This window comes from Pseudophryne corroboree, chromosome 8, assembly GCF_028390025.1.
Source record: "Pseudophryne corroboree isolate aPseCor3 chromosome 8, aPseCor3.hap2, whole genome shotgun sequence".
NCBI classification, from domain to species: Eukaryota; Metazoa; Chordata; class Amphibia; order Anura; family Myobatrachidae; genus Pseudophryne; species Pseudophryne corroboree.
In genome coordinates, this window is record NC_086451.1 from 15450415 (window position 1) to 15474089 (window position 23675).

Sequence of the window (23675 nt, forward strand, 5' to 3'; positions counted from 1 at the left end):
ACGAGCGAACAACTCGGAATGACCACCAAAGTCAACGGAGATAAAGTAGCAGCCAACCAGCTCCTGTCATTTTTCACGTCCAGCCTGTGAAATGTCAGTTAGGAGCCGATTGGATGGTACTTTAACTCTGTTGACTTTATCTCTATTCAAGGCTTAGTAAATAGACCCCATACTCTCAAACATCATCCACACTTTATATGCTACGTTCCAGGATAATTTGACACATATTCAGCCCTTATATAAAGGTGATCGGCTGAGATATTCTAGGTGGAAACACCAGTCGCCGACTGCAGTTGTGATTTTAGATTTACCATAAATTGAATAATTGGCCATATTAGTGTCACTTGACGGCGTAATGTTACATAAACGGGACTGGCGGGATAATTGCAGTTGTGCGCCAATTGAATAACAGAAATATATTAGATTTAGACGTCGCACAACACTTCTTTAAAAAAGCAAATTGTGCAGAATGTGTTTCTTTCAAACTATATCACATTTATAAGAAGCCTTTGCTGTAGTTGCACAGTCCGTGTGCTGGAGTGTTTTCAGTGGGCGTGGCTTAAACTGCGCTTTGCTAAAGTTCTGCAACAGTGTGACCGATAAAATGGCGTGCATTCTAATACATCAGAGAAATGGGGAACATGAGTGTTACATGCTTCAAAACAATATACTGTGCTATATAACAGTTACGCAAACGGAAAAGGTCTCATTGGAGCTAAGAGGAAGACTATCGTCTTCCACTGTGGCACTCTCACACAGTCTCAAGATAGCTCCGAACCTCAGCGGCCATCTTGGTACAGGGAATGAAGCTTCCCTAGAGGAGTAGCAACATGGAGTCTGCACAGTAGCACACTCCACTGTCAACACTTTAACTATCACCGCTAGAGCACAGCACAGATTGCATAGTGCCTGGGGTGCAGGCGGTAGCTGTGTAAACACAATACTTACCTGATAAATAAAGGACAGCAGTGGACTGTCCACACCACCCTCACTTTTTAAGGCACTAAAACAAAGATTGCAAAATGCATTAAAAACCCCCATACAAGCGAACGCTCAGTGCAGTTTCTGAATGGTTATTTATCTGTGCCCTATATACAGTATATACAGCAACTATAGTGCTAGCGTTTACATTTTTGCAGCATATGTTTCAGGCAAAATAACTACCTGTTATTTAATTCCGGTATGGTAGGACACTGGTATTAGCTGTGCTGGTTTTATAAATGTTGCTTATTGAAAGAATATCACCACATGGGGTAATTCTGTCACTCCTAGGAACCAAGCAGCAATTAGCTACGACGCATCCACTGGAAGGCAGACCGCTGAACGTGGCCAATTAGTAGCTATAGGTTTTGTGTATTGTGCTACAAATCTCTAGGAATGCTCCTGCTAATTGCAAGTTTTACTTCATTCTCTTAGATATTGGTTGCTATGGGTGATCACTTTGTGCTTGTTGGCTCCTATGTTTATAAACTGCCCCCGATGTCTCGGCAGGGAAGGTGGGGGGTGGATGTACAGTAGTCACCTTTTCCCAGGAAATACTTGAAGTACCATCGTGTGTGATACTCGGGGTTCTCCAGGTGAACGTCCGTTCTCCTCCACATTCCTGGCAGGTAGTCATTACTCTGTAACACACAAATATAGGCAGGAGGATTAGAAGGTGAAGCTCAGAGCCAGTCTGTATTGTGTACAAGCATTGACGTAGGCTGGGACTGCACCATAGCAAATCCAGCACAACGCTTTTCACTTCTGAATGGATTTAACCATTTTGAACCATTTTTTTAAAAAAGGTAGGAAAAAGGGACACTGTGACAGTATCTGGTGCACATAGGCCTCAGGTCAATTGGGAACCAAAGCTGTGCTACAGGGTCCTAGAGAGACGCAGAGACAATTATAGCTCCATTCTCCTGCCCACCCATGTGTTGGACGACACACCATCCTCCTACGTAAGGACCCAGCAAGGCCCAGCAGTCAATGGTTGCTAAATGATAAGGAGCACAGGTCGTACAGTATGGAAGCCTGCAAAGCCATAATTAATCCCATGACATTTTCCAAGGTGAACAAATGGGCAACAACCAATGACTCCATTTTTACAGTAACATCTGACTCTATACACTTATATCTGTTATTACAAAGTGATTGGAATCCTGTGGCCGAGCCGTTCTCCGTCTTGCACATATTTCCTTCCTCTGCAGTGTTATCTCAGATATTTATTACTTCTCTGCATTTTTGTTTTATTACAAACATTCGGCTGTTTTAATATTAAAAAAAACAGAGCTCTTCCCTCCTCCTCACGCTGACCACGGTGGCAGCAGGAAATGAATGTGAAGATAAACTCAGTTATTACAAAGACTTTATCCTGGCGGCCGCTGTCACAGTATTCGGACACAACGCAGCGGATCCGGATGGTTACTCGTGAGGGGACTGCTGGCGCCGCTAACAGTCCACGTCATGGGTCCCCACCGCTGAAACGACACCCCTGTTAATTTCTAGGTCTTCTCCAACACATATTTCACTGAAAGGGGCCCGCATGCAGGTCTCCGGGAACATGGCGCCCGCGCCTTGCTCCCGAGGACATCTCGAGAGCGCTTGCGCAGATCACTCGAAAATGGCCACGGGACACCGGAGGGGTAAATATACTATATGGGTGCAGTGTGTGCGGTGTGGGCCCCCCCCTCCCGCCGGACCTAGGGGCCCGTCTGCACCGCACCCATAGTAGAAACGCCTATACCTTGAAGAGAGATAAAGTATATGTAGACAAAGTACGAACCAACCAGCTCCTGTCATGTTATAGTCAGAGTTTGCAAAATGACAGGAGATGTTTGGCAAGTACTTTATCTCTCTCCTAGGCTTGGTACGTCTGGCCCTAGGGTCATACTGTACTAGAGTCTTTTTTTTTTTTGTCGAAAAGGAATTCATATAAAGTCGCAGACAAAGCACAATGATACATGGCGTAGGTCACATGTGTTAGATTTGTCTTTTGCCTTTATACACAGACTTTATTTTTGGATTAATTTGGAGTCTTTGGGGGGGGGTATTCAGTAGGCAACGCTACTGAGATGCTATCGCATCTCCCTGCCATAACCCGCAGTGCGACGCGCAGAACCCGCACTGCGCGTGCGCTGGCTGGGGTGATGCGATCGCCTCTGCCTGATTGACGAAAACGGGGGCGGGTTTGGGGTATACGCGTGACCCGGAAAATGGCGGCGCTGCAACTGCCTTTATAGGCTGTGTCAGATCTCTGAAAATAGGATTTCTGAGATTTGGCAGCATTTTTGGCTTTAGCACATCTTAGTACATTTAGGATTAGTATTTTGGCACAGCAACGTATAAAAAGTCTGCGACGCGTGAATCCGGGATATTTGGCGCCTCTGAGGATAGCTGTATGAGTAGCAATCTGTACATCTCCCCCGATATTCCTCCTAGTCACTGCATCCTCAGGCTATACGGTGGAAGCGGAAAAACAGCCTTTCCGTCACAAGCTTCCGCAGTCCCACAGGTGAATAAATACCTTTCTACATAGAAATAAGGTTTACTCTATACCTCTAATAAAAAGAACTGTCAGAATAATTACCCAATAATGGGCCTAATTCAGAGTTGATCGCTGCAGCAAATATGTTAGCAGTTGGGCAAAACCATGTGCACTGCAGGTGGGGCAGATGTAACATGTGCAGAGAGAGTTAGATTTGGGTGGGGTGTGTTCAATCTGAAATCTAAATTGCAGTGTAAAAATAAAGCAGCCAGTATTTACCCTGCACAGAAACAATATGACCCACCCAAATCTAACTCTCTCTGCACATGTTACATCTGCCCCACCTGCAGTGCACATGGTTTTGCCCAACTGCTAACAAATTTGCTGCTGCGATCAGATCTGAATTACCCCCATAGGCCTCAAAACATTCAGAGAACAAAAGACAGGGACAGTAATAACAGGTATCATTTTGGTACGGGTAAAGCCGTGATACTTGTTAAATAGGCTTCCACGCGATTATCTTGCCAGTGGCAAGACTACGGCCATTCATAACCATGCTAACGCAGGGCTGTTCTCACGTTCATACATATGCCACCACAAAGCTATACAAAAATATTATATACTCCTGGAAACCCTAATACCTGCCATAGGATGGCTAGCTTCATGCAGACATATAACAAAATGAATATACTGTACAGTACAACAAAACAAAACAACTGTAACACACTATATAAAACATAAATAAATAAATAAATAAATAAACAATTAAATATAACATAATTCTGTTTGACATTTCCAGCTGATAATTTAGTCATGGAGACAGATTGAACAGCAATTCTTGCAGTGTAAAAAGCAAGACAGAGACAACTTAGTTTATCTTATTAATGCAAGTCTGTATTTCATGTTGCACAGACGGGAGTGAGGTTTCACGGCACAAGTCTAAAAATCTATTTATGAAATCTGGGGTCCACCAACCCCTACTCTATCTACACCCCATTCCGAAGCAGATCAAAGGCACCTTTTATTTGTATCCACTTCAGAGCCTTTTAAATAGAACTGGTTCCCTTTCCAGAGCACCGTCCCCATTGCCCCAGACAGACAAAATAATTTTTCAGCATCAAAGCGAAAGATAAAACGCTAGGCCTGTATGAGAGGTCTTATTAGCTCTGCGACACCGCTCCCACTGTGCCGCCGAGGTACTGACATGGCTCTGCATGTTTCTGCTATTCAAAGGCCATTGCCTACCCCCCAAACCCCCCCCCCTCCCCAGACTCCTTATACAACACACATCAATGGGATTAAAGGGAAAGGATACAAGTTCCTTTGTGGCGATCAAACATTTGCTCTCGTTATGAAGTGATTATATATAAATGAGGTAGCGCTATATCGCCTCTTGACCTGGATAGTGTCGAGAAGAAATAGGGACACGTGCAAAAGAACTTTGTCACGGTGACACCAGATTTTACTGATGGTTACATTAGAGGCACAGCAAGGAAGCAGCAACAAGCCCTCTCAGTGTTTATTTCCAACCCTGGTAGCACTAGCTAGCAGAGTTATATCGGACAAGGATCTGGTACTGCACCCGTGTACAGTGTGAAAAGGGCCGATATGGGAATAACCCGGATCGGCGCCGCAGTGGAGGTCTGACCCGATGTGGAACGGTATTCCAAATCTGGGTTCAGACCCGTGACTTAGGAGGGGTATAAATTTCAGTTGTAGACAAGGGTGTTGTAGTATAGCTACAGCTACAGGCTAACTATTATCAAATTATTACATTGGAGGTCCAGTAGGTGGCGATGTGTCGTAAACTGTCACTATGCATTCTCTGTACCCTCCTGTAACTCTCTGGCTAATCCTCTATATTACTGTATGTTGGGAATGTTACCTGTGGGAGTTATAGAAATGTTCACCACGCCGTCTTTGCAAATTTTGTGCTTGAACAGATAAGAATTTTCTGCAACGCCAATATGTTCCACTACAATTATAGCAAAGCCTCGCTGCAACCCCATAGGCAAAAAAGTGTGATACCTAAGGAAAACCTAATGTTTTTCGCAATTTCTTTTTTTATATTTTTATTGCACAGTATCACGTCTGGTGTTCTTTTTGCTGGATATAATTCATATGGTGTCAGGAAGAATTGGCCATAAATCAATCTGATGTCAGGAGCTAGTACCTCTTCATATTTACATCTGTTCACATGAGTGGGGACGGCCATATTTCTTTCCAGGGTGAGGAAAGGTAACGCTACAAGCACATATCAGCTACAGATATTTATCAAATCATGGGACTTTACAGCCTAATAAATGCAGACCAAGGACCTGAATCAGCATTTCCTACAGAATGATGGATGGAGAGCGGCTGCAGTTCTGGCGGTACAGATTATCTCTTCTTAAACCTATATATGAAGAGCAGCGTGCCGTTGGGAAATCCGGGAGCAGATACATCAAACACAGAGAAAATCTCTTCTGGAATAAGAGACATTCAGTCGGGAATTAGTTTCTGCACCGATCACAGAGAATCTCACTCAGAAGAATTAAATGTATTTAACGAACAGTCATCTGCTATTAGCAAAACGATTAAAAGACAAATTGGAAGACTTTTCATCTCAGTAGAGGTAGTTCGTAAACGTTAAAACTAAATATACTGAAATATGATTTCAAATAACATCCTACAGTGTATACAGAAAAATATACCCCGCAACATAACAAGTTCATTCACATAATACATCTATTACACCCTATATAGGACACTACACCCCAACATAACCTGACCACTGGCCGTGACCATAATACATCTATTACACCCTATACAGACATAGGACACTACACCCAAACATGTCCTGACCATAATACATCTATTACACCCTATACAAAGGACACTACACCCCAACATGACCTGACCACTGGCCGTGACCATAATACATCTATTACACCCTATACAGACATAGGACACTACACCCCCAACATGACCTGACCGCTGGCCATGACCATAATACATCTATTACACCCTATACAGACATAGGGCACTACACCCCAACATGACCTGACCACTGGCCATGACCATAATACATCTATTACACCCTATACAGACATAGGACACTACACCCCCAACATGACCTGACCGATGGCCATGACCATAATACATCTATTACACCCTATACACACATAGGACGCTACACCCCCAACATGACCTGACCATAATACATCTATCACACCCTATACAGACATAGGACACTACACCCCCAACATGACCTGAACATTGGCCATGATCATAATACATCTATTACACCCTATACAGATATGGCACACTACACCCCCAACATGACCTGACCGCTGGCCATGACCATAATACACCTATTACACCCTATACAGACATAGGACACTACACCCCAACATGACCTGACCGCTGGCCATGACCATAATACATCTATTACACCCTATACAGACATAGGACACTACACCCCCAACATGATCTGTCCACTGGCCATGACCATAATACATCTATTACACCCTATACACACATAGGACGCTACACCCCCAACATGACCTGACCACTGGCCATGATCACAATTTGAAACAACAGTGATGAAACAAAACTGGGCAATAACAGACAGTAATAGAGGTAGGAGGGCCCTGCTCGCAAACTTACAATCTATAGAATTCTATTACACTCTATACAGACATACGACTCTACACTCCCAACATGACCTGACCACTTGACATGACCATAATACATTACACTCTTTACAAACATATGACACTACACCCCCTACAGGACATGATCACTTTACATACCGATAATAATGAAAAGTAAATTATCCTGGAAGCCCAAATCACTGTGATTCCTAAACCTGGAAAGAACTCCTCAGTGTGCTCCAGTTACAGACCCACATCTATGCTCAATGTGGATCTTAAATTGTTCGCAAAATTGATGGCTCTTAGACTAAATGAATTCCTCCCATCGCTTATCCACAATGACCAAGTGGGTTTTGTCCCAGGCCGCGAGGCAAAGGATAATACCGCAAAGATCCTCAGACTTATACACTTAGCGTCTAAAAAAGTCAGACCCCTACCATATTACTATCTACAGATGCCGAAAAGGCCTTTGATAGGGTCAATTGGGATTTCATGAGAGCTGTGCTGGAGCACATTGGGTTGGGTCCACAGGCACTTCATAGAGTGTTGTCCCTTTATACACGGCCATCAGCTCGAGTTCGAGTTAATGGAATCCTCTCCGACAATTTTATTAGCAATGGCACGAGACATGGTTGCCGTCTGTTCCCCCTGATATTTGTCCTTTGTATTGAAGTCTTAGCTAGGGCCATTAAGGCGAACGGTCATATCACAGGCCTACAAATGGGTGATACCAATTATAAACTCGCCTTATTTGCGGATGACTTACTGACAGTCATCATGCATCCCGCTCACTTGCTTCCATATCTCATGTGTGAATTGGACGTTTTCAGTTCGCTTTCTAACTTTAAAGTCAATACATCCAAATCATATGCCCTTAACGTCTCAACCCCTCCTACAATATCAGCTTCTTTAAAATCTGCTTTCCCATTCATTTGGAAGGATTCCCATATAACGTATCTAGGGGTCCAACTTCCCAGCGATTTATCGCGTTTGCTGTCCCTGAATTTTTATCCTTTACTCCAATTGATTAAAAATGATTCCTGTAGATGGCAACATAATAATCTATCCTGGTTCGGCAGAGTTAACGTTGTGAAGATGAACACCTTGCCCAAACTACTTTATCTCCTCCAAAAATAGCCATCCGAATCCCGGACTCTTGGTTTCGGTCCATACGATCCTTGATCCAACAATTTATTTGGTTTCGAAAGAGACCCAGGATTAGTTCATCAGTCTTGTCGCGCTTGCCTTGAAAAGGCGGATTCCAACTCCCTGACATACGAATTATTACCACGCAATCCTATCTTGGACTGGACCAGAAGCCGAGAGGTTAAACAGTGGGTGGTCCTGGAGGGCTTATACATTCAGCAATACTCTGAAATTTTCCCCTGGTTCCGGACGCTGCCCAAACTCCCACATCCTCACCCGACTATCTCCCCTACACTTTCCTTTTGGAAATGGATGAGACGGCGACCATCTGTCTCCTCAGACTTCGGCCCCCTCTCCTCTTATTGACACTGGGCCCTAGAAGGACATTTCAGAGTGGGGTTAAACAACTTCTAGACGTACGGCCAAAATGGGATATTCCACAAGCTGACTTCTGGAAGTATTAGCAAGTGCGGCACTTCCTATACACGGACAATATTTCTCGACAAGCATCTCGGGAACGGACTCCATTTGAAAAAAATTGTGTTGCACCTCTGCACCCTAGACACACGATATCTACCCCGTATAAACTAGTACAATTGTCTGACTCCCTCACTCCCCCTCCTTTTACTCACAAATGGGAAAGGGATTTAAACCTTTCACTTTCAGATAGGGAGTGGGAATCTATATTTCTCAAGACTCATGGGAGTTCCATCTGTGTGCAAGTCAGAGAAACGCAATATAAAATACTGATGAGATGGTACAGGCATCTCTTCTCCATGCTATTTTCCCGTCTGTTTCCCCCCGCTTGTTGGAGGTGCCATAAAGACTTAGGCTCTTTATTACACATTTGGTGGACTTGCTCCCTCATTAAAACTTTTTGGGACAATGTAATAGCAGTTTCAAGTGCTATCCTGCATGCTCCTACCACTTCTGACCCAGCTTTTTGGTTATTGAATCATTCTTCTATGCCTCTGTCCACTTACAAGACATCGCTACTGAGACACCTTAGCAATGCCGCCCGTGCAGGGCCGGATTAACAATGGGGCTGATGGAGCTGCAGCTCCAGGCCCACTCTCCCAATTAGGCCCACTGCATTTTACAGATTTCTGCGCTGCTGTAAAGATAGGAATTTTTCCCCCCTTCTACTGCAGCTTGCGCTGGTGCACTAGCTCTCACCTCTTTCTCGGAGAGGGGGTGGCACCGGCAGTCGGCTGCTTACCTCCTACCCGCCTGCCTTCGCTGGTTTACTGGTCCCACATATTCAGATACCGTGGTTGGTCACTCCTCCACTGCCCTGCTGCTGCATTGTAGGGAGTAGGCATTGATGTCCACATAACCCCTCCCATCTCCAGGTCCAGGCCCGCCCCCCTCCTGCTGCTCTACCCCATCCGCCTCCCTCTTTTCTTGTACTCCTCCCATTCCCAGGCCCGGCCCTCTTTACCCCCTATCGTGTCCGAGCCTGCCCTCTCTATACTCTTCTCAGGAGACGGGGCTTCTGCACATGCAGCCAGGAACCAGAGAAAAGAGACACAGGCATCCTCATTAGAAGTAAGTATAGTTAAGTAAGTAAGTAAGTAGGTTAGTGGAGTAATTTGCGGCAATGATGTAGTGTGGGGCATTAGTGCTGTTCTATAGAGTGTGTGTGAGTGGAAGTAGTGCAGTGATGTAGTGTGGGGCATTAGTGCTGTTATATAGTGTGCGTGTGTGTGTGTGGGGGGGGCAGGGTAGTTATGTAGTATGGGTAGGTAGTACAGTGATGTAGTGTGGACCTGGGATGTTAGTGCCCTTCTGTACTGTGTATGTGAGTGGAAGTAGCGCAGTGATGTAGTGTGGGGCATTAGTGCTGTTATATCGTGTGTGTGTGTGTGTGTGCGTGTGTGTGTGTGTGGGGGGGGGGGGTCAGGGTAGACTTGTAGTATGGGCAGGTAGTACAGTGATGTAGTGTGGACCTGGGATGTTAGTGCTCTTATGTACTGTGTATGTGAGTGGAAGTAGCGCAGTGATGTAGTGTGGGGCATTAGTGCTGTTATATCGTGTGTGTGTGCGTGTGTGTGTGTGTGTGTGTGTGTGTGTGGGGGGGGGCAGGGTAGTTATGTAGTATGGGTAGGTAGTGCAGTGATGTAGTGTGGACCTGGGATGTTAGTGCCCTTATGTACTGTGTATGTGAGTGGAAGTAGCGCAGTGATGTAGTGTGGGGCATTAGTGCTGTTCTATAGAGTGTGTGTGAGTGGAAGTAGTGCAGTGATGTAGTGTGGGGCATTAGTGCTGCTATATAGTGTGCGTGTGTATGTGGGGGGGGGGGGGGGGGGGCAGGGTAGTTATGTAGTATGGGTAGGTAGTACAGTGATGTAGTGTGGACCTGGGATGTTAGTGCCCTTATGTACTGTGTATGTGAGTGGAAGTAGCGCAGTGATGTAGTGTGGGGCATTAGTGCTGTTATATCGTGTGTGTGCGTGTGTGTGTGTGTGGGGGGGGGGGCAGGGTAGTTATGTAGTATGGGTAGGTAGTACAGTGATGTAGTGTGGACCTGGGATGTTAGTGCTCTTATGTACTGTGTATGTGAGTGGAAGTAGCGCAGTGATGTAGTGTGGGGCAATAGTGCTGTTATATCGTGTGTGCGTGTGTGTGTGGGGGGGGGGGCAGGGTAGTTATGTAGTATGGGTAGGTAGTGCAGTGATGTAGTGTGGACCTGGGATGTTAGTGCTGTTATGTACTGTGTATGTGAGTGGAAGTAGTGCAGTGATGTAGTGTGGGGCAACACATTGGAATTGAAACCGCACAGGACCTGTTACCAATAGATAGATAGTTTGTAAACCAACATACTAGCTGTTACTGCCAAATTAATTGCTATCAGCTCTTAGTTGGTGGTGCTCCCAGATAACTAGTCCAAATAGACTCAACACAACTGTGATCAAGCTGTGTAAAGCTAAACGTACGTCACTTCCGGTTCCGGTCCGGGTCCGTCTCACTGGGCGACGGGGATCGTGCCTCACATCACCGCACTCCAGCGCTCACCATACAGAGAGATCTTGGTGGTAACTAGCTAGTGCAGACAGGGACAATAGTATTTCTCTTGTCCTATGTGCTTTTTCTTTTTTCCACAGGAACGGGCTCTCTCATTTCTGCAGCCGGGTTACCCTGCACTGCCATCAGAGCATCAGGGTTCCCTGTGCAGCAATATAGAAAAAGCAGAAGCCAGCTCCTCTCTGCACTTTTCCAAGCAGATTGGAGCTTAGGTAGTCTCTCTCATCCTGTATTCGATGTTTTTACAACAGATACAGGACAGCAGAAGACTTTCTATCTCACTACACTTTGACTTACTAGAATTTCTCCACTAAGGATCTAATTATTTCTTAATATGCAATTCTAGCTAGATATTCCCACTAATCTCTCTGTATTATTGTGCACACATGCATCCATAGACTTAATATATTGACAGAGGATCTCTGCATATGACCTACAGTGTATACTATCTGACATAATCACTCAACCAAGCTAGTCACTTCCATTTGAATTTTTTTCATGTTATTGCAATTGCATTCTAGATCATCAGCGACAACTGGTACTGTTTACCTTAAAGGCTAATTAACAGCTGTTACATAGAATTAGACCAACTAAGATTTGCAGGTTAGGTGGGCGTCCACACAACTGAATGGTGGACTTCTGCCTATGTAGTTAGAGACACCGGGGTGATTTATATACACCAAGTCAGTACTAACAAAAACTTTACCTTACAGCTGTTTTTAGATTGCTTGCCCACACGACTGATTGGTGAGCAGCAAAGCAGAAGAATTACTCTTCAGCTAAGTAATTATAAAAAGGGAGTACGTATAAACTCCAACAAAAAACCACTTTTGAGCTTATTGGTGTTTCTCTCTTCTTCTTTTTTGGTTTTGATGGTGAGAGGTGATGAATAGAATGATCAGACCATTATAATTTAATTTATTCATAGAGAAATTTGAGGTCTCCGGATACCGTTTGAGAAATATAGATTGTTAATTGATATTTTTGCTAGAGCGGATTATTAATTCATGACATATGGTGTGTTGATATACATTACCAGAATAGCAGGGTATGCCACAAAACTTGGTGTAAAAATTGTTATACTCACAATTTTTTAAAGATGAATTAAAAGTAAATTTTTAATCATGTAAAAAATTCATAATTTTATAAGTGTGCCCCAGAAAAGGCATTGTAGTCCCCTTTTTCTTTTTTTGCATTCTTTTGTGAAAAAAAACAAAACCTTTTATGTAGTGTGGGGCATTACTGCTGTTATATAGTGTGCGTGTGCGTGGGGGGGGGGGGGAGCAGGGTAGTTATGTAGTGTGGGTAGGTGGTGTAGTGTGGGCTGAGGTGTTAGTGCTGTTATATCGTGTGTGTGTGTGTGTGTGTGGGGGGGGGGGGCAGGGTAGTTATGTAGTATGGGTAGGTAGTGCAGTGATGTAGTGTGGACCTGGGATGTTAGTGCTGTTATGTACTGTGTATGTGAGTGGAAGTAGTGCAGTGATGTTGTGTGGGGCATTACTGCTGTTATATAGTGTGCATGTGCATGGGGGGGCAGGGTAGTTATGTAGTGTGGGTAGATGGTGTAGTGTGGGCTGAGGTGTTAGTGCTGTTATGTAGTGTGGACCTGGGATGTTAATGCTGTTATGTACTGTGTATGTGAGTGGAAGTAGTGCAGTGATGTAGTGTGGGGCATTACTGCTGTTATATAGTGTGCGTGTGTGTGTGGGGGGGGCAGGGTAGTTATGTAGTGTGGGTAGGTGGTGTAGTGTGGGCTGAGGTGTTAGTGCTGTTATGTAGTGTGTATGTGTGGGGAGGTAGTGCAGTGATGTAGTGTAGTGAGGAAGTGTAGTGGTGCAGAGTGGAGAGGTAGTGTAGTACTGTTTTGTAGTATGGGTAGGTAGTGCAGAGATGTAGTGTGGACCTGGGATGTTAGTGCTGTTATGTAGTGTGTATGTGTGGGGAGGTAGTGCAGTGATGTAGTGTGGACCTGGGATGTTAGTGCTGTTATGTACTGTGTATGTGAGTGGAAGTAGTGCAGTGATGTAGTGTGGGGCATTACTGCTGTTATATAGTGTGCGTGTGCATGGGGGGGCAGGGTAGTTATGTAGTGTGGGTAGATGGTGTAGTGTGGGCTGAGGTGTTAGCGCTATTATGTAGTGTGGACCTGGGATGTTAATGCTGTTATGTACTGTGTATGTGAGTGGAAGTAGTGCAGTGATGTAGTGTGGGGCATTACTGCTGTTATATAGTGTGCGTGTGTGTGTGTGGGGGGGGGCAGGGTAGTTATGTAGTGTGGGTAGGTGGTGTAGTGTGGGCTGAGGTGTTAGTGCTGTTATGTAGTGTGTATGTGTGGGGAGGTAGTGCAGTGATGTAGTGTAGTGAGGAAGTGTAGTGGTGCAGAGTGGAGAGGTAGTGTAGTACTGTTTTGTAGTATGGGTAGGTAGTGCAGAGATGTAGTGTGGACCTGGGATGTTAGTGCTGTTATGTAGTGTGTATGTGTGGGGAGGTAGTGTAGTGATGTAGTGTGGACCTGGGATGTTAGTGCTGTTATGCACTGTGTATGTGAGTGGAAGTAGTGCAGTGATGTAGTGTGGGGCATTACTGCTGTTATATAGTGTGCGTGTGCGTGGGGGCAGGGTAGTTATGTAGTGTGGGTAGGTGGTGTAGTGTGGGCTGAGGTGTTAGTGCTGTTATGTAGTGTGTATGTGTGGGGAGGTAGTGCAGTGATGTAGTGTAGTGAGGAAGTGTAGTGGTGCAGAGTGGAGAGGTAGTGTAGCACTGTTTTGTAGTATGGGTAGGTAGTGCAGAGATGTAGTGTGGACCTGGGATGTTAGTGCTGTTATGTAGTGTGTATGTGTGGGGAGGTAGTGCAGTGATGTAGTGTAGTGAGGAAGTGTAGTGGTGCAGAGTGGAGAGGTAGTGTAGTACTGTTTTGTAGTATGGGTAGGTAGTGCAGAGATGTAGTGTGGACCTGGGATGTTAGTGCTGTTATGTAGTGTGTATGTGTGGGGAGGTAGTGCAGTGATGTAGTGTGGACCTGGGATGTTAGTGCTGTTATGTACTGTGTATGTGAGTGGAAGTAGTGCAGTGATGTAGTGTGGGGCATTACTGCTGTTATATAGTGTGCGTGTGCGTGGGGGGGAGGCAGGGTAGTTATGTAGTGTGGGTACGTGGTATAGTGTGGGCTGAGGTGTTAGTGCTGTTATGTAGTGTGTATGTGTGGGGAGGTAGTGCAGTGATGTAGTGTAGTGAGGAAGTGTAGTGGTGCAGAGTGGAGAGGTAGTGTAGTACTGTTTTGTAGTATGGGTAGGTAGTGCAGAGATGTACTGTGGGTAGGGTTACCACCTCATCCCTTTAATTCTGGAGTCGGACACATATTAATTACACAGGTTCTGTGGCTGGCTGACTTCAAGACTCCATTTCACCTGGTTCAGCCACAGAACCTGTGTAATTAATATGTGTCCAGAATTAAAGGGATGAGGTGGTAACCCTAACTGTGGGGAGTCAGTGCAGTGATAGGCGTGCGCACGAGATGTGCCTGGTGCGCACAGGCACACCCTAATGTAGAGAGCCACCCATAAGCGGATTCGGAGGGGATACTTTTATTTTTATTTCACTTTTATTTTCTGCTGGCTGTCAGTCAGCCTGTCAGCCCCTCCTCTAGACAGCTATGCATACAGCCCAGTTCCGCCTCCCTCTACTGGCTTGAACATCATTGGCTCACTGCACACACTTGACACTGGCCCTCATTCCGAGTCGTACGCTCTGTATTTTTCATCGCATCGCAATGAAAATCCGCTTAGTACGCATGCGCAATATTCGCACTGCGACTGCGCCAAGTAATTTAACAATGAAGATAGTATTTTTACTCACGGCTTTTTCATCGCTCCGGCGATCGTAATGTGATTGACAGGAAATGGGTGTTACTGGGCGGAAACACGGCGTTTTATGGGCGTGTGGATGAAAACGCTACCGTTTCCGGAAAAAACGCAGGAGTGGCTGGAGAAACGGGGGAGTGTCTGAGCGAACGCTGGGTGTGTTTGTGACGTCAAACCAGGAACGACAAGCACTGAACTGATTGCACAGGCAGAGTAAGGTTGAAGTTACTCAGAAACTGCAAAGTAGTTTGTAATCGCAATACTGCGATTACATCGGTCGCAATTTTAAGAAGCTAAGATACACTCCCAGTAGGCGTAGGCTTAGCGTGTGTAACTCTGCTAAATTCGCCTTGCGACCGATCAACTCGGAATGAGGGCCTCTGTGCGGTGAAGAAGAGCCTAGCAGCCACCACACAGACTCTGAGACACCATTCACACCCACCGGCACCAGTCCGGGAGGTGGACACCCTTTGCCGATATGGGAAATCACCAACCAGATGCACAGCCCAGCCACCGGTCAGAGGAAGCTGCAGTCTCTGGACTCCCCGCCAGGCCAGCCACCACCACGAGGACGCCAGTGTCATGGTCCAGATGCCCAGCAGGCCACACCACAAGGATGAAGCTGCACCAATCGGGACAGGCACACCCCAGCTTTCCTCAGAGAGGTGAGCATTAGATTGAGTCCGGTCACTTGAGTTCAGCAGCAGCTTCATTCAGTGGCACAGCTCCACCGACTCCCCCTGTGTAACCCTGGCCTGTCCCATTACATAGATGAGAGGGTCCAGGGGGGTGAGAGGAGTGCGAGTAGGTGACTAGGCTGCTAAGGGGAGTGGGTGACTGACTAAACTAAAAGAAGCACAGGATCAAAGTTTGACATGAAGGGGAAGAGGAGGAGGATGCTGGCTTAAGGGGATTGGGTGAGGCTGAGAGGCACAGAGTGAAGGGTGGGAGGCTGAGAGGCACAGAGTGAAGGGGGGCAGCTGAGAGGTACAGAATGAAGGGTGGAAGGCTGAGAGGCACAGAGTGAAGGATGGGAGGCTGAGAGGCACAGAGTGAAGGGGGGCAGCTGAGAGGTACAGAATGAAGGGTGGAAGGCTGAGAGGCACAGAGTGAGGGGAGAAGACTGAGAGGTACAGAATGAAGGGTGGAAGGCTGAGAGGCACAGAGTGAGGGGAGAAGACTGAGAGGTACAGAATGAAGGGTGGAAGGCTGAGAGGCACAGAGTGAGGGGAGAAGACTGAGAGGTACAGAATGAAGGGTGGAAGGCTGAGAGGCACAGAGTGAGGGGAGAAGACTGAGAGGTACAGAATGAAGGGTGGAAGGCTGAGAGGCACACAGTGAGGGGAGAAGACTGAGAGGTACAGAATGAAGGGTGGAAGGCTGAGAGGCACAGAGTGAGGGGAGAAGACTGAGAGGTACAGAATGAAGGGTGGAAGGCTGAGAGGCACAGAGTGAGGGGAGAAGACTGAGAGGTACAGAATGAAGGGTGAAAGGCTGAGAGGCACAGAGTGAGGGGAGAAGACTGAGAGGTACAGAATGAAGGGTGGAAGGCTGAGAGGCACAGAGTGAGGGGAGAAGACTGAGAGGTACAGAATGAAGGGTGGAAGGCTGAGAGGCACAGAGTGAGGGGAGAAGACAGAGGTACAGAATAAAGGGTGGAAGGCTGAGAGGCACAGAGTGAGGGGAGAAGACTGAGAGGTACAGAATGAAGGGTGGAAGGCTGAGAGGCACAGAGTGAGGGGAGAAGACTGAGAGGTACAGAATGAAGGGTGGAAGGCTGAGAGGCACACAGTGAGGGGAGAAGACTGAGAGGTACAGAATGAAGGGTGGAAGGCTGAGAGGCACAGAGTGAGGGGAGAAGACTGAGAGGTACAGAATGAAGGGTGGAAGGCTGAGAGGCACAGAGTGAGGGGAGAAGACTGAGAGGTACAGAATGAAGGGTGGAAGGCTGAGAGGCACATAGTGAGGGAAGAAGACTGAGAGGAACAGAATGAAGGGTGGAAGGCTGAGAGGCACAGAAAAGAAGGGGGGCAGCTGAGAGGCACAGAATGAAGGGGGGCAGCTGAGAGGTACAGAATGAAGGGTGGAAGGCTGAGAGGCACAGAGTGAGGGGAGAAGACTGAGAGGTACAGAATGAAGGGTGGAAGGCTGAGAGGCACAGAGTGAAGGGGGGCAGCTGAGAGGTACAGAATGAAGGGTGGAAGGCTGAGAGGCACACAGTGAGGGGAGAAGACTGAGAGGTACAGAATGAAGGGTGGGAGCCTGAGAGGCACAGAGTGAGGGGAGAAGACTGAGAGGTACAGAATGAAGGGTGGGAGGCTGAGAGGCACAGAGTGAGGGGAGAAGACTGAGAGGTACAGAATGAAGGGTGGAAGGCTGAGAGGCACAGAGTGAAGGGGGGGCAGCTGAGAGGTACAGAATGAAGGGTGGAAGACTGAGAGGCACAGAGTGAGGGGAGAAGACTGAGAGGTACAGAATGAAGGGTGGAAGGCTGAGAGGCACAGAGTGAGGGGAGAAGACTGAGAGGTACAGAATGAAGGGTGGAAGGCTGAGAGGCACAGAGTGAGGGGAGAAGACTGAGTGGTACAGAATGAAGGTTGGAAGGCTGAGAGGCACAGAGTGAGGGGAGAAGACTGAGAGGTACAGAGTGAAGGGTGGAAGGCTGAGAGGCACAGAGTGAGGGGAGAAGACTGAGAGGTACAGAATGAAGGGTGGAAGGCTGAGAGGCACAGAGTGAGGGGAGAAGACTGAGAGGTACAGAATGAAGAGTGGAAGGCTGAGAGGCACAGAGTGAGGGGAGAAGACAGAGGTACAGAATGAAGGGTGGAAGGCTGAGAGGCACAGAGTGAAGGGGGGCAGCTGAGAGGTACAGAATGAAGGGTGGAAGGCTGAGAGGCACACAGTGAGGGGAGAAGACTGAGAGGTACAGAATGAAGGGTGGAAGGCTGAGAGGCACAGAGTGAGGGGAGAAGACTGAGAGGTACAGAATGAAGGGTGGAAGGCTGAGAGGCACAGAGTGAGGGGAGAAGACTGAGAGGTACAGAATGAAGGGTGGAAGGCTGAGAGGCACAGAGTGAGGGGAGAAGACTGAGAGGTACAGAATGAAGGGTGGAAGGCTGAGAGGCACAGAGTGAGGGGAGAAGACTGAGAGGTACAGAATGAAGGGTGAAAGGCTGAGAGGCACAGAGTGAGGGGAGAAGACTGAGAGGTACAGAATGAAGGGTGGAAGGCTGAGAGGCACAGAGTGAGGGGAGAAGACTGAGAGGTACAGAATGAAGGGTGGAAGGCTGAGAGGCACAGAGTGAAGGGGGGCAGCTGAGAGGTACAGAATGAAGGGTGGAAGGCTGAGAGGCACAGAGTGAGGGGAGAAGACTGAGAGGTACAGAATGAAGGGTGGAAGGCTGAGAGGCACAGAGTGAGGGGAGAAGACTGAGAGGTACAGAATGAAGGGTGGAAGGCTGAGAGGCACAGAGTGACGGGAGAAGACTGAGAGGTACAGAATGAAGGGTGGAAGGCTGAGAGGCACAGAGTGAGGGGAGAAGACTGAGAGGTACAAAATGAAGGGTGGAAGGCTGAGAGGCACAGAGTGAGGGGAGAAGACTGAGAGGTACAGAATGAAGGGTGGAAGGCTGAGAGGCACAGAGTGAGGGGAGAAGACTGAGAGGTACAGAATGAAGGGTGGAAGGCTGAGAGGCACATAGTGAGGGGAGAAGGCTGAGAGGCACATAGTGAGGGGAGAAGACTGAGAGGTACAGAATGAAGGGTGGAAGGCTGAGAGGCACAGAGTGAGGGGAGAAGACTGAGAGGTACAGAATGAAGGGTGGAAGGCTGAGAGGCACAGAGTGAAGGGGGGCAGCTGAGAGCCACAAAGTGAGGGGGGTAGTGAGAGATGCAGGTGGGAGATGATGGTGTTGTAGAGAGATGCAGGAGGTAGATGATGGTGTAGCTGAGAGACGACTCAGGGAGGATATGATGGTGTGGCTGAGAGACGCAGGATGGAGATGATGGTGTGGCTGAGAGACGCAGGATGGAGATGATGGTGTGGCTGAGAGACGCAGGATGGAGATGATGGTGTGGCTGGGAGACGCAGGATGGAGATGATGGTGTGGCTGGGAGACGCTGGATGGAGATGATGGTGTGTCTGGGAGGCGTAGCCGGGGCTTGATGGTGTGGCTGAGAGGCAAGGGGGGAGATGATGGTGTGGTTCAGAGACGCAGAGGGCGGGAGGTGACATGAGTCTGGTTGAACCTCTTGTATGATGATGACCTTGGTTATATTCCTACACAAACAGGCATCTTCCTGACCGTGTGATATCCTACATGAATTGAATAATGACTGAAGACGCTGTCTGACCAGGGAGGATACATTTCTTCAGAGGTTACTCGTTGTGAGAAACCACCATTTAGGTAAGGTGCATATGGAATGGAAAGGAATGTCAATAGGCGGTGCTACACAAGCCCATCCGACGGTGCACCCCCTGATAAAATGTGCTGCGCACGCTATGGTTGTAGTATGGGGAGCTAGTGTAGTGGTGTAGTGTTGTGATATTGAACCTAATTCAGAGTTGATCACAGCAGCAAATTTGTTAGCAGTTGGGCAAAAACATGTGCACTGCAGGTGGGGCAGATGTAACATGTGCAGAGAGAGTTAGATTTGGGTGTGGTGTGTTCAAACTGAAATCTAAATTGCAGTGTAAAAATAAAGCAGCCAGTATTTACCCTGCACAGAAACCATATAACCCACCCAAATCTGACTCTCTCTGCACATGTTACATCTGCCCCACCTGCAGTGCACATGTGCCCTCATTCCGAGTTGATCGCTCGCTGCCAATTTTCGCAGCGCAGCGTTCAGGTGAAAAATCAGCATTTATGCGCATGGTACGCAGCGCGCATGCGCTAAGTACTTTCACACAAAACTTTGTACTTTTACACAAGGTCGAGCGACGCTTTTCAGTCGCTCAAGTGTTCGTAGTGTGATTGACAGCAAGTGGGTGTTTCTGGGCGGCAACTCAGCGTTTTCAGGGAGTGTGCTGAAAAACGCAGGCGTGCCAGGTAAAAACACAGGAGTGGCTGGAGAAACGGGAGAGTGGCTGGCCGAACGCAGGGCGTGTTTGTGACGTCAAACCAGGAACTAAACAGACTGCATTCATCGCAAGATAGGAGTATGTCTGGAGCTACTCAGAAACTGCCTGAAAATTTTTTGGTGCAAATCTGCTAATCTTTCGTTCGCTATTCTGCTAAGCTAAGATACACTCCCAGAGGGCGGCGGCCTAACGTGTGCAATGCTGCTAAAAGCAGCTAGCGAGCGAACAACACGGAATGAGGGCCAAGGTTTTGCCCCACTGCTAACAAACTTGCTGCTGCGATCAACTCTGAATGCCCCCCATTGTGTGAAGACATATGCGTTTATTTAGCAATGAGTGATACATTTCACTGTGAGTTATAAATCGCACCAGCCAATCAGCTCCTAACTGCCATGTTACAGACTGTGTTTGAAAAATTACAGTTAGGAGCTGATTGACTGGTGCAATATATCACTCAGGGGCAGATGTATTAAGCCTGGAGAAGTGATACAGTGGAAGATGATAATGCTTCAGCCAATCAGCTCCTAACTGTTATTTTTCAAAACTAGCCTGTAACTTGGCAGTCAGCAGCTGATTTGGCTGGTGCGTTATCACCTTCCACTTTATCACTTTTCCAGGCTTAATACATCTGCCCCTCACAGTGAAATGTATCACTCGTTGATAAATAAGGGCAATAATGCAGTAATGTGTAGGGAGGTAGCGCAGTAATGTAGTGTGGGGAGACAATACAGTAATGTGTTGTGGTGCGGTAGTGCAATAATGTGAGATGGTAGCCAGGGTCAGATTATAGTTAGGGGCGGTCGCTCAATGCCGTGCTCTCATGAGGTGATGACATCTATCAAGATTGTGTGCGTCTCAGAGACTGTCACGGCAATGAGTCCTATAGAGCTGGTGACACCTTGCAGTACTGTTTTAAACAAATCTGTATAAGCACTTGCCTGCACCCTTAAACTCTGTGTGTGTGGATCTCCCACAACTCCTGACTATGACCACTGATTCTCCACAGCAGCGAGCAAAGAAGGCCACAGGAAACTGTGTGGTGAACTCAGGCAGCTCCCAGCAGTGACCACTGATCTACTACAGCAGCGGTGGCCCAAGCAGTGGCTCTTTCGTAATTCAGATGAGGCTCCTGACACTTGAGGTCAGGTGACCACAAAAGATCCAGAAACCACTGTGCTCCAGCCAGGCACGCAGTGTCAGCGCGTCACTAAGTGGACTGGGTGAGAACCCACTGGCAAGCACAGGGGGACTACAGCTACCTCAGCATGGACCACCTCAGGTTTGGAGCAGGGGCTACTGGACACGTGAAGGGCTACTACTTTGGTATGCCCAAAGATTTTTCTTGGCTCTTTGTCGCTGACTGATTGGCCACCCCTGTACTACAGTGTAGCAGTGGCGCTGCCGCAGAGTCCCAGGATACACAGCTGACTCCCCACTCACAACTTCAGTTGTGACTTCTGGACAACTACAGTTAGCAGTGGCCACTATACAGTGCAGCTTACTGTTCATGGCCTCCCCTGACAGAAGGAGGATGTCTGTCGCTCCCTCGACCATGATCCCAGCCAACCCTGCACTGGAGGCAAGCATTGCAGCCTCACATCCTCCCCCTTTTCTTATATTGATAGGGGCCCAACATTTTTGTTACCCAGTGGCCTCACATATCTTAATCTGGCCCTGAAGGTAGCACAATAATGTGGTGTGGGAATGTATATACAGTATAGTGCAGGAATGTAGTCTGGGGAGGTAGTGCAGTGAAATAGTGTGGCGATAGCATAGTGATATACTGCAGGGATGTAGTGTGGGGAGGTAGTGTAGTGACGTAGTGTGGGGAAGTAATTTGGGGAGGTAGATATAGTGAGGGAGAGCAGTGTGGGGAAGTAATGTAATGGTGTAATGTCGGGAGGTAGTGCAAGGATAGTGCAGAAAAGTAGTGTGGGAAGGTAGTATAGTGATGTAGTGTGGGGAGGTAGTGCAAGGATAGCGCAGAAAAGTAGTGTGGGGAGGTAGCGTAGTGACCTAGTGTGGGGAAGTAATTTGGGGAGGTAGATATAGTGAGGGAGAGCAGTGTGGGGAAGTAATGTAATGGTGTAGTGTCGGGAGGTAGTGCAAGGATAGTGCAGAAAAGTAGTGTGGGGAGGTAGCGTAGTGACGTAGTGTGGGGAAGTAATTTGGGGAGGTAGATATAGTGAGGGAGAGCAGTGTGGGGAAGTAATGTAATGGTGTAATGTCGGGAGGTAGTGCAAGGATAGTGCAGAAAAGTAGTGTGGGAGGTAGTATAGTGATGTAGTGTGGGGAGGTAGTGCAGTGAATGGTATGTCACCATGCACCCCCCTACCCACCTGAAAGAAATTATCTATGGCTCTGATCAAACTACCTGCGATGGCTCATAATAGGTCCTTCTGAAATTTCAGCTCCAGGCCCATGTTGACGTTAATCTGGCATTGCGCCCGTGCAGTGATCCCCACTTTGTGGAGATCCGCTAGCCCCCTTACTCGGAACACTTGGTTTTCTAGATTTGATTACTATATGACTATGGAGGATATTCTACTGAGTTCTAGGGATAGACAGACCGAGCTTATAACTGTATGGCTTCCTTGGATAGAGTATAAAACCTCTGAGTCCTACAAAAATGATATCTCTTCTCTGAAATGATAAGTTGATCATATGTTATTGAGACACATACTTGGATGTTTCTTATCTTTTTTATTATTTTTATTTATTCTCGGCTCTTGGTCGTGTTCTTTCCTTCTCTTTTCTTCCTATTTTTCTCTTGTTTTCCTGTTTTGAAATGTGTTAATATGAACTTATGCGATATTGGACACATTTTTCTAACTCTGTATGTACTGTTATACGCTGATGTGCACTGCTATTTTCTATGTGTTCGATAATGTTTGGTCTCTTGTTTTATACCGATTTGTTTCTGTCTTATCTTCAATAAAAACAGATTATACCAAAAAAAATGTAAAAAAAATTATTCGGACACTATTTACCTCATCCAAAGATCCATTCTCAACTCGGAATCTTCCCGCTCTCTGAATGGCTCCATCAGCATCACTTGAAATTAGCTGCCGAAAGAATAAACAGAAATAAAAAAAATGTGAGTACACAGTTACAGTATATTGTCCGATCACATATAACTCCTGAAGACCCAGCACTCTGGCACTATATGCAAATGAGGTGCTGTTCTGCATATCATTTGCATGCTGTGCCACACTGATTACGGGGGTCATTCCGAGCTGTTCGCTCGCTAGCAGTTTTTAGCAGCCGTGCAAACGCATTGTCACCGCCCACTGGGGAGTGTATTTTCGCTTTGCAGAAGTGCGAACGCCTGTGCAGCAGAGCGCCTGCAAAATCTTTTTGTGCAAAACAAGACCAGCCCTGTAGTTACTCTTCGTGTGCGTTGATTCTAATGACGGAGGGACGGCTTTAGACATCACACACCCGCCCAGCCACGCCTG

The 23675-nt window shown here is 47.1% G+C and overlaps 1 protein-coding gene across 4 annotated transcripts in view; it reads right to left on the reverse strand.

Moving 5' to 3' along the window:
• Nucleotides 1-23675, reverse strand: part of GARNL3 (GTPase activating Rap/RanGAP domain like 3) — a 429083-nt gene that overhangs the window by 120290 nt on the left and 285118 nt on the right. For all 4 annotated transcript variants that reach the window (XM_063935955.1, XM_063935954.1, XM_063935953.1 and 1 more), the window contains 2 exons: nt 23208-23282; nt 1523-1622 (listed from right to left, as the gene is read on the reverse strand). In XM_063935955.1, the coding sequence (XP_063792025.1) occupies nt 1523-1622; nt 23208-23282 (175 nt within the window). The remainder of the gene's footprint in view (nt 1-1522; nt 1623-23207; nt 23283-23675) is intronic.